This window comes from Ursus americanus, chromosome 5 (genome assembly GCF_024610735.1).
Source record: "Ursus americanus isolate L20-20 chromosome 5, mUrsAme1.1.p, whole genome shotgun sequence".
NCBI lineage: Eukaryota > Metazoa > Chordata > Mammalia > Carnivora > Ursidae > Ursus > Ursus americanus.
In genome coordinates this window covers 42909123-42921300 of record NC_142131.1, presented here as the reverse complement: position 1 = coordinate 42921300, position 12178 = coordinate 42909123, and the positions used below count along the sequence as shown (strand labels likewise).

The following is a 12178-nucleotide window of genomic DNA, read 5'->3' as shown; positions in this document are numbered from 1 at the left end:
TTTAATTTTAATTAATTTAAATTATGAGAAGGTCACATGTAGCTAATGGCTATCATGTTAACCACTGCAACTCTTGAGCAATCTTTAGAAAACTTCAGTTGCAAGTCTTCTGAAGGAAGACAATCTTTAACATAACTGAAAAAAAAAAAAAATCTACTCTAAGCTTGAGGCAAAAGAACTTTGATACATTAACATAACAAAAATTCCTGATTGTTCGGCAAAGGCCCTAAGTTAAAAGATTCGGCCACAAGCTCATCAAGATTCTCCATCACTTAAAGAGAAATAAAGATTTCAGTTTAATTGTTTTATTAATTATTACATTCTCATCTAAAGGTGTTGCACCTGCCAGCAAATACCAAACCATTGATCAAAATCTTTATGGTCAGCGTCAAGATACCCGAATTCGAATTCATGGGGTGTGCACGTGCATGCATGTACTCAATAACATGCAAGACACAATGTTTTTGAGCAGAATTTTGTGATTTCTAAAATTGAGCTGATGATGTTTTCCTTAGTTTTCCTAATATGATTGTTTTGAGGGTCAAGCATTCAGTTTCATCAACTATGAAGACTCTACAGATGTCACACAATTTGAAGAACATATTCCTACTCTGTACACTTCTAAGCATGTTCCAAATACTTGTTGGGAACTAAAGGTATATGCTTCACTCCTCAAAGAGTCTACTGAAGCTTAGCCACAAAGAAGGGAACATGGTAGACCTTGTGAACATCCTAAACTTGGACTGATGAATGTAAGGTTTGTTCAGGAATTTTTGAAACATACTTTTGTCACTTTGCTCCTGTGTTTGAAGAACTGGATTCTAGACAAGCTGTCTGCCTGGGAAAAAACTAGTCCCTTTCCTCAATACATAGTACAAGATGGGCTACCTGTCAACAGTGCAAAACAAACAAACGAGACCCCAAGAAATAGTGACGTGCATTAGAAATTTGACCTCATCTCTACAGTAGGCGGAATAAATGAATAGAAACTCAGTGTACTGAACATAAAGAATACATATGAAAAGACAACATGTGTGTGTCAACACATGCGATTAACTCTATGATTTAATGTAAAATATTTCTTTTTATCAACTGCCTTCTGTTCAGTTTCTGTAGAAATGTATTCATAATTGAAAATAATAATGATTAGATGAAAGTTTGGTTCTACTGCACTTAAGAACATTGCCACAGGGACCTATAGATAACACATGAATTGCAATGCTTGTTTTCTGACTTTTTTGGCAACACAAAACAAAAAAACAAAAATCAAACAGAGACACAAAAATAACCAGCCAAACAAAGAGAACTGTCCTGGTGCAGAGAACAAATTCAGTCTGAAGTTGTCTAAGTTGCAAAGAAGGACTGGACGTTGAGACAGGGAAACACGAGATCTGCATACAAGCCTTGTTCTCCCTGGGAGTGAACACAATGAGCTGAAAGGTCTTGGTTTGGGGACATTCATAACCATTTATAAGGAGACAACATCATGCACTGAACTGCTTCAACGACTCTCTGTCGCAGGCAACTCCCACATTTGCAGAGGTGCACACAGCCACTCTCTCTTCCTGCTTTTAACTTGTCTGCTTCCAGTGGGAAGTTGTAGGAACTGACGCCCTACAGATGTCTAGACATAAGTGTCCACTTATCAATGACAACACGTTTTTCTGCACCAAGGTTAAGAAAATGCCTGAAATCGCAAGACAATTAATGGAAAGCTGACACAAAACCAGAGAGAAACTGTGATAGGCAGGTGGGATAACTGCACTATTTCTTAGGCAAATCTCACTTGAGCTACCCAACGAAGTGCCAGGAATCCGTTAGCAAAGCTCAGTGTTTGATATTCTTTACTTGGTTTTTCTAAAGAAAAAACACGGGTCTGGTTGAAGGCTTTCTTTGTCCATTTTTTTTAATAGCATATCTTTAAATGTTTCATATTGCATGGGTTTAGTGAGAATGAGTTACTCATACTCCCTAGTACATCTTATCTCAAGAAACACATCCCATGAATGTTCCAGCACTGGGATTACTTCTTCTTATAAGGCTCAGACAACAGTACAGAAGGCATTGAGAACAACTTGGTAAGGATCTAAGACTGACAAGCAAAATAAATATTTAAAGTCACTGATATGGTAGTGAAAACAGGGATCTATATAGGAATTTTAATATTGACTGATAAGTCTCCTTTTCTATCAAGAATTTACAAAAAATAAATAAATAAATAAATAAAAAATGACAGGAATGCATGATACCAACAAAAGTTTTCTCTTGTTTTCATGGGCCTATGGCATCTTCAAACAGTTCCCTGGTATGGAGTAGGCACTATCAATATTTGCTGAATGAGGAAAAGCATGACACTCTCACTTAAAAATGCTCAATTAATGTACTCCTCTATTTGGAATGTGGTCAAAGACACAGATTGGGCATCTCTCTTAGGAAGGGACTGTCCTCTTTCTCCAAGCCTGTCACCAACTGCCCACTCCTACCGCCCATCATTAAAATTAAAAATTCAGATAATTTTCATTCTCTAATACACTGCAACATGGTTTTCATTTTAGTCCTCCTTAATACACAGGGGAAAGAGCACTGGGGAAAAGAAACAAATGAGAGCCACCAGGTCCGGTGTCTACAACTGATAGAACTAGAACCTCTTTTGTAATGGCCACCTGCCCCTTACAAGTCAAGGGACAGGAAGAGCCAATAATTTTAACCCGATTCACTCACCTAGGGCCACTATGCACTGACAGCACTGATCAGGCTACTGTGCTAGTTTTTCTTATTGAAGATGGTTTTCAAAATTTCCTAATTTTAGTTAGTTTATTTTACTCACAAATTGCTCTGAGGGGTTGTGTTCTTTGTACACACTGAAAAATAAGCCAGTTCTTCCTTCACCGAGGTTGATCCAAGTTTGTTCTCCACAGGGGTCTGATGACTCACAGAATTGGGATCACTTTTATTTTAAGCTACCCTTTCTTCTCATTTTTAAAAAAGTAGATGTTACTCTTTGTTAAGTATTAAGTCTAAGGTAAAAGCATAGCTGCATAATCAAACATTTCAGAGGCTTAAAATAGCTCATCTTCACAGTGCCTCTTTCTCTTAGGTATGGGACTTAAGGAACACTCAGGTGACAATTTTTTCTGTTTCTTTTTTTTTCCTCCACAGTTACACCTAGAGTCCAAACACCAAGGAACATACAGGATATGAAGGAAATTCAGAAAGGAAAATTGCACGCTAAATATTAGGGCAAATTCCCCTAAAGGTGTAAAAGATTGCAGTAATCTTATCACAGAAATAATGATTTTTTTTTTAAGGGACTGAGAGAGTGATGGCAGAGAAGGAACAGAGGGAGAGAGAGAGAATCTTAAGCAGACTCCACGCCCAGCGCAGAGCCCAATCTGGGGCTCAGTCTCACAACCCTGAGATGATGCCCTGAGCCGAAATCAGAAGTCAGGTACCTAACCAACTCAGCCACCCAGGTGTCCCAGAAATAATGAATTTTTAATGTTTGGTCATTCTCCTTTTCTTTTTTCCACGTGGTTTAAGAACTTTTTAAGACTAATATTTACCTCTCATGTCCCCTAAAACCTCAAGATATATCTATTACTTTGACAGCAATAATCAAGGGGTATCAGAACACATAACTTAATTAGTAATTTAAAAGACTGGCACACAGTACAGTGACACCCAAACACAGACACCATCTTGCTGGAGTAATACATCAAATTCAGCTCGTTAGTTTTCCCCTATGGCATCAACAAACATGATCATTCAAAATGTCAGAAAAATAGAACTTCCTTTTCTTGATTTTTTTTTTTAAAACATGAGATTAGAGACCTATAAAAGGTGTACTTGGCTGATGTGTTTAATTCCTTAATTCAAAGATTGAGGAAGTATGTTTAACTACTTTATAAGTATTATTTTTAACCACTCATGGGACTCCTGTTTCTTGCATATGTTTTTTTTTTTCTTGTTGTGGCTTTGGTTTCTTGAGACAAAAATAAAATGACCTCAGTGACTGGACAAAGAAGTGGAATTTTTTAAAAAGAGAAGGAAAAAAGTAGCAAAGAAGGTATTCTAGTAGCTGATGACCCAAGAATACTCTGCCAATAAAGTTCTTGGTATTTAATGGCTAGTGTTAGTGTCTGCTTCAATTCTCTATAGTAATCATAGTAATAGTGGCCAACCTACTGCGAATGGAAGAAAAAGCCAGCTTTATCTGACTCATTATCAAAATAATATTGCTTTCAACAATAATAAAAGATTTTGTCTACTTGGGGTCCCAACAGAATTAGAAATGGAACAAATTCTCTACTCTAGAGCTCATCAAGAAGTTCATAGCTTTGAATCTGTCAAGTTGCTTTTTTCTTTCTCTTAACAAAACCTCTCTTCACACAGACATTTGATTAAGCTCCAATCGTAAGGACAGGTATAAATACCCCAACACAGAGGTTCTCAGACTTTCTCAGTTCACAACACTCTTAGCTTCTCAGTAATTGTTGACGGCAAACCAATGGCCAAAAGAAAAAACGAACAGTTCCAAATACTAAGTAGTTAGGTCCAAACTGTTGAATAAGGTTTTGTCACAGGAGTTCAGCGCCTCCTGAGGACTACACAACTTCTCACTCTGGAATAAGATCGGACGCTGTCTCCCCCATATCCTGTTTCACATTGATTTTTGTGCAGCACCTGCCTTTGATCACAGCAATCATCAAAAACTCAGTTTTGCAAAGCTATGGTATCACAGAAAGAAAAGTAATGACCGAAAGTTGAAACTGGGAACTATGTCTAGCTATTGGTTCCGCAGGTGATTGACACATGTTTTGATGTTTCCCTTAATAATATCCCAGGTAGCCCTGGGAGTTTCTGCATGCTCCAGGGACCTCGGCACATGTTTTGAGAACCCTGGCCCCAGTCTTATTACCCTCATCCCACGGATGATGCGATAAGAACTCCTTAGTCGTGAAAATTCGGGAATTAGGGCAGAGATTATGTGGCCATGATACCTTTCCATGTTTAGGTCATGTTAGAGGATTCTCAAACGGTAAATCAAGGTTAAGAAAGGAGATGGACTCACTGGTGTAATAAGATCTAAAATCTAGCTAGGTGGGACTACAAACTTTTCATGTAGATCCCGGGAGGACTAGAACTTATGTAATGCAACCTATCTTTTTCTTTCTTTCTCTCTCTCTTTCTTTCTTGTCTCTTTCTTTTTTTAATTTTGTTTATTTGAGAGAGAGAGAGGCACATGCACAGGCAGGGGGAGGGGCAGAGGGAGAAGCAGACTCCGGCTGAGCAGGGAGCTCCATGCAGGTCTTGATCCCAGGACCCTGGGATCATGACTTGAGCAGAAGGCAGATGCTTAACCGACGGAGCCACCCAGGCAACCCTTATTTTTCTTTTTTAGAGGTCCCCTAGTAAGGCCAAAGAAGAATAATGCAACATGCAGCAGAAGAGATGAACAGACACATAAACAATCACCTTCCTTTTTTAAACTCAGGACTAGGGGCAACTTCTACTCAAGAAGTGGTGAAGAAGGGCTAGGACTGAAAGCTCACATTAGGGGCTCAAGAAGTGGAGAGGGAGTTGCTAACTGCTAAAGAAAGGGCAGAAATTTGAGAAGAGGATGAGGGATAATGTCCGTTACCAGAGACAGTGTGCTCATGCGGCATTCCAAAGGACTGACCGATGCGGTCTGCACTTCTATAGGATGCTGGGGACTAATGAGCTAGACTGCCAAGTGGGGCCCAGTTTTCTATGGTATACTGAGTCCACTCACCTCCTTCTCATTGCCCCTTCTGCACCTTTCCTCCCATCTTCTGTATATATAAGTATCTAAGTATGGATAAAGAGCTCCTTGCATTGCCTCTAGGTTCTCTGTTAATGTTTATTCAGCAGAAGAGAGGGACTAGAAGGCCCGTTATCCAGGTGAACTGAAAAACTTTTTAACTGGTATGCCAGGTACCTTGTCTTCAATAAAGTCATAGTTTTATGACTAAATTCTATTTGTCTTGTCTCTGATAATTCTCCTGTTAAAATTCCCAGGATATCTGTGTATTTGCAAATACAAACAACATTACATTACTGGAAGGAGTGCAACAAGAGAAAGAACTGTTATTCAGAAGTTAAAACAATTTTTTTTTTTTTAAGATTTTATTTATTTATTCGACAGAGATAGAGACAGCCAGCAAGAGAGGGAGCACAAGCAGGGAGTGGGAGAGGAAGAAGCAGGCTCATAGCGGAGGAGCCTGATGTGGGGCTCGATCCCATAACGCCAGATTCACGCCCTGAGCCGAAGGCAGACGCTTAACCGCTGTGCCACCCAGGCGCCCCAGAAGTTAAAACAATTTTAAATGCATTTTGAGGAACTTTAAGAGGGAAACAGCTGCACACATTTTATTTAATTATTCATTTATTCTGTAATTTTCTTCGTGTTTCTTCATGACAGTATGTGGGCAACCATCCACTATGTAGTCATTTCTATTGTTATAAAATACCTTTTACTATTAATGGTAGTTTAAATTCACTTTTCATTTATTTATTTCTCTACTGTACTATGCTAATACTTAACATTTTCCTCTTTCTTATTATTCTTGCTAATGGGGACACACTGAACAAACTATGTGGCAGTCTTCTAAGCAGAAGCTGCCAGAAATTTCTCTTTTGCCATATATAAGCTCATTTTTTAGATGCTAAGTTTAGCCTCATCCTGTAGACTTGTATATATTTTCCAAGAGTCAGTCACATATTTTCTTTATTGCTTCCTTGACACATTTGAGCTTTTATTTATTTTATTCTTAAAATAGAATTAAAAACCAAATTTTCATAATGCCAAGTAATCCATTTGGTCAAAAGAACTTGGTCAACAGTGACTTCTATGTCTTAGCAGTTTCTGCTGCAACAGTTCCCAGCGTTTTGTTTATAATGGCATTATCAACATAATGTTCTAGAAATGATCAAACTGTTTGCTGTGCTTTTTAAAAAGTTTAAGCTCTGAAGACCTTGGATCTCTTAATTATAAAATGGCAGAATGATGTTCCTATCCACAGGACTATGCAAAGTATCAAAGTAATCAAAGTATCAATTTGCAGATGTGAAAATACTTGCCCAAGTGAAGGGTGACATACACAGCCAATGATGCTATGATTATCATTATGCCCATAATTAGTCTTATTTTCTCCCGATGTCTCCACTATTTAACTAGTATCTCTAGTTATAGAAGATAGGACGATGACAACCCATCCATTAGGAAGCAATGATTTTCCATCTCACTTTCTCAATAAATTAAATAATTATATCTCAACCTAAAGAGCTTTTAAAAGTTCTCCAAAACATTTCATTCACATAGATAATCACAGACCTTCACAGACATCAAAATACTGTTTGTATTTGAGGTTTCTAGGGGGTTTTCTCAATGGAAATGTTAACTGGAACAATAAATATAAAATCATCGAAAGTGATTAAGATATATGATGATGTCATTCCCTGTAAAGGACAGCTGAATTACAGACACTGAATAATCTTCCCAGCATTATCAGGAACTAGGTGAGATAAGAAAATAGAGGTTTACATGTGGCCACGTGTGGAGTCAAATGAAGAGAAGGCATAATCCTTCACGTATAGAAGAGATGTGTACTATCAGATTAAAGACTAAAATAGTAATTATTTATTCTATTCACCTTGCTTCTCAGGGAAACTTGATCTTCCTGGTAGAAAGTATGCTTTCCAGGAGGCTATAATCTTATCGCTCCAACGTAAATATCCAGGGGGAATGAGAAAGCTGAACAGGTCAAGACACTATTTTTCAAAAATTTATAGAGTTCCATCAGGGCATGATTAAATTTGTCATTCTTACAGGAGTCCAATCAGATAAAGATACTCTTGAATAGTACAGGGGAACATGAGGTCATCCTTCTAAGTTTGCTTTGGAAAGAAAGGCACCGTTGAAATATGAAATACAGACTTTTCCTAAAATGCACAGAAAATTTAATCTTTACTAGAGGGTCTAAGAGAAATAATCTACACACTGGTATCCAAAAATCAATTTACTAAAATTTTAGAAAATAGATAACATGTCTGACTTTTCCGAAGTTAATGCCTTTACTTGAGCTCATGATGGTTATTTTTGTCAGCAGCTACGGCTCCATATTTAATGTCCTCTCCTTGCCTCAGCTCAAGTGTCTTCATTCAAAGAAATTTTTCCTTGAACCTAATTCTCCCTGAAGCAGCTTCAGTTCTCTCTCCCCCTTTAACTTGTCAACTTTGAAAGGGGTGCTTGCATCTGCTGATATCTCTGCTTTGAATTCACTCCTCAACCCAGTGGGCTTCTAGTTCTATTATCTTCACTCAGCTGTTAACCCAAACCTAGCAATTACAGAAGGTAACTGATTCTTCTAATTTCTCCTCATCCTTTGGACAGTTGTTTCTGCTCTCTGTTCTTGTCCTTTAACTGTAGGCTCATTTCCCATAGAGTCCTATCCTCATCATGTAAAACCCAAATTCATTATCCATTATCTGCCATCATGTTGTCCACTCTCTATCCTGTGTTCCTCATGTCAACATCACCACTCATTTACTTGTTCAGGGTGAAAACTTCAGCATTTTTTTTGATTCTCCTACCCACTGGCTGTCCCCCAACACACACACACACACACACACACACACACACACACACACACACACACACCCCATTCTGAAAGCCTCCTGCCACCAGACCAACTTCATCACCCCACCTCCACTTCCTTCACCTGGGCCTGCATTATGGTTAGCCAACTTTGTTTCTACAAATTTCAACATGATCTACTTGCCCATAGCCACTTCATTCTGTACAATCATTTAACAATAGAATAATCAGAAGCAATAAAAATAAGAATATGAGTATGTCAAATCCCAGCTAAAAACCTCTGTGACTCTCAGGTCCCATAGACTATATTCAAAACTTCTTTCTCTCCTGCCACATTTCACTATTGCCATCAACCAGATTGTCACTGTTTAAGTGAGCCATGACACATTATGCAAATGTTGCCTCCCTTAGCTCCCTTTCCCTGACTGGCAAACTGTCCTCCTCTCCGTGCTCCCACAGTTTCGTAAATGCCTCAAGGATGGTGCTTAGCATTTTTTATTACAATGGCCTAAAATGTCAGCCCTGCCATTATCTGTAAATTGGCAGCTTTGAACACACTGTATTTGCTCAGTAAGGGTTTTCATTATGTGTGAATGAGTAAATGAATATCTTGAATTTCAAATGTGAGAATATGGGAGAAAAATAACATAGAGACAGGGCCATTGGGAAAAGGAAGTTGTTTTGGGGTGAAGAAGAATGGACACCATTGTCCACATTATACAATGAATTAATGATGAATATGTACTAATAATGAGCATAATAGTTGAACAGAAAGTATAAATTCCCAGAAGGCAATAGTGCCATAGATCTGGAGTTCACTTACTAATAATGAACATGTACTGATGAAGGATTGTGAGGTACAGCTGAATAAGAAAGTACAAATTTGCAGAAAGCATTTAAGTGCTACAGTTCTGGAGCTCAACTGAGGTTGCAGGATCAGAGATAGTGAACAGTATGTTATCTGATGAAAGCTCATAGCTGAACCCATACACAAAAGAGTTTTCCAAAACGCAGACCAGAGGTCAGGGGCTATACTCTGGGAAAATATGTTGCAGGGTGATAAAAGATGCTGGTGAAGAGGAGGCTTGTGAGCAGGAAGGAAGAGAGGCTCCCACAGTTGATGAAGCCCAGGAGATGAGATACACCGTGTATTTCCTCTAACGACTGGCACCATTCCTTCCACCCTATGGGTGACTGAGAAATATTACTTGAGTTAATGGATTTTCTGAGGTCAATATGAACAGAAGATAGATTTCAGAATATGAAGGCAATACAACGTGGTAAGGAACCACAGAGAACAGATGTAGATCTGTGGGATACAGGCAAGAGGATAGGGAGACCTAGCACTGACTGAAGAAGTTTCCCTGCCAAAAAAGCCGAGAAGAGCAAAAGTAGATTGAATATTTTTGGAAAGATGGTCTGGGTCTGTGCATAATGAAAGGGAGGTGGTGAGACACCTTTACCCGTAGCTCACAGGGACACACATTAGGGCTTACAGGTCATCTTTCCCAGGAATTACTAGATCTGAGACCTGTCGCTCCAGGAGATGATTAGTTAACTGAGATCGAGAACCCTATCTTACAGTTTTCTTATATCTCCTGCAGTGCTTCAAACAAAGACAGCTACAAAACAGGAGTTTAGTAATTCAGTATTTGGATCAAAATGACTGCGGTTTAGGTGTTCATTCCTGGAAAGAATACAGTATTACCACATTACAGCTATTAATAAAATGGCAATCAGAACCATAGCTTGTGAGAAATGGGTAAAACACGATTTCATTTAGACCTACTGGGCGTACGTTGATCATCTGTCGGCACACCAGGAATAACACCGGACCCTCGGGGACCCCACACCATCTAATTCCTACCTGATGAATTGCAACCTGTACTGAGTTTTTGAGACGGTGTCATGAAAGATGGTGAATGTTACTGGACTGATGTCCAGATGCAGAGGAGGAAAGTGGAGACCGATCTCTACAGGGCCACAGTTACAAATGACAGCACATGTATTGAGTGAGAATAAGGTCCTATTTAGGAGCCTCCAGAAATTAGAAAACTAACGAACACAACAGTAAACACAAAAATGGAATGTTCTGAGAAAACGAGTTAATGACTGTATATGATCTGCAAACCTGCTTATCAGTTTTAATTATTTTCCAAGCTGTGCCATGTCTTAAATGATATTCAAATCTGTCTAATGTTTTCAGTGCTTGCCTCTAGGGATTAATATTAACCAAAAATGGTTTAATTTTAGCAAAACCATCCTAAGATCTCTCAAATTATCATTGGCAAACCAGTGTAAACATCTACAGAGTACATTAACTGAGACATATTCAAACTGCTATTCATTCTATTATCACAAGGTTTTCAAACTAAGTTCAAAGCATTTTGAAATATTAGGAAATGTCCATGTGGCTAGAAAGATAAAACTCAGGTCCTACATGAATATAAGCTAATATTTTAAGTATAAATGTTTCCATTAAATATTTAATTCTTGCTTTTCTCAGACAATGTATTCTCTGAGAAAATAAATGTTTCTTTTCAAGAGTGACAGGGTACTCAAGTTAAATGCACCATTTATCTTCACCTTGTATAATTTTACTCACTGTTCTTTTGAACATAGAGAATGATGCAGTTGAACAAATGTCATTGGTTTTCTTATCATCAACCGACCAGATAAATGTACCTGATTTTCTATAGAGGCTCCCTCTTCCCTTTGCTTATCATTATACTTACATATCACTGGCAATGGAGGAGTTCCGGGACATAGACTTTGGAGACAGGTCATAATCGCTGTCGGATCGATACAGAAAGGACTCACGACGTTGACTGTGGACAAAGTTTGCTTGGAGAATTAGCCCAGATCCTGGGCTGGTCATGGGATCCAAGGGACTCCGCCCCGCAGATGTGCCATTGTCCACATCAAAACTGTGAAAGAAAGAGAAGGAATAACATTGCTATGAATGATAGCATATTGATATTTTAGTAAAAGGAGATTTCAGTTTAGGAAGTCAGAGTGGGAACATTTACAGCCTGATTCCTGCTATTAAGAAATGATAATATTAAAACACACTAAAGTAAAAAAAGACACATGACTTCATATTCTTGTCTTCCTTAAGTTTTGAGTACTTCTGTTAACTAGATACAAGACATGTGCCTCTCTAAACTCAAGTTAAAAAGTAATCATTCTACAAAGAATAGTTCTACTAAGTACATTCTACTAAGAAACAATTCTATTAAGAATAGTTCTACCAAATTTCTTTTAGGAAAAGAACAAATACATAGCAATCTTGTAACGATATGGGTTCAATTCAACAAGTTCCCATTATATGCCTAATATCATCACTTCTCCAAACCTGGGCTCTCTCCCCCTCCCGCCTACACCCATCCAAACATGAATTTCTGCTGTATTCACTTCCCTCCAACCCCAAAGCCAATATGTTAAATTGGGATTTCATCAGCTCTCACCTACATTATTATAAGAGACTTTAAGTTAGTCTCTTGAATCCATTTTCCACTCTGTACTGTGTGGAGAGTTTTCTTAAAGTGTAAATCTGACCAC

The 12178-nt window shown here is 38.3% G+C and overlaps 1 protein-coding gene across 16 annotated transcripts in view; it reads right to left on the bottom strand.

Moving 5' to 3' along the window:
• The window catches only part of PDE4D (phosphodiesterase 4D), a 1386129-nt gene that overhangs the window by 214653 nt on the left and 1159298 nt on the right, over nt 1–12178 (bottom strand). For all 16 annotated transcript variants that reach the window (XM_087861883.1, XM_087861884.1, XM_045795040.2 and 13 more), the window contains one exon: nt 11353–11544. In XM_087861883.1, coding sequence (XP_087718009.1) covers nt 11353–11544 — 192 coding nt within the window. The remainder of the gene's footprint in view (nt 1–11352; nt 11545–12178) is intronic.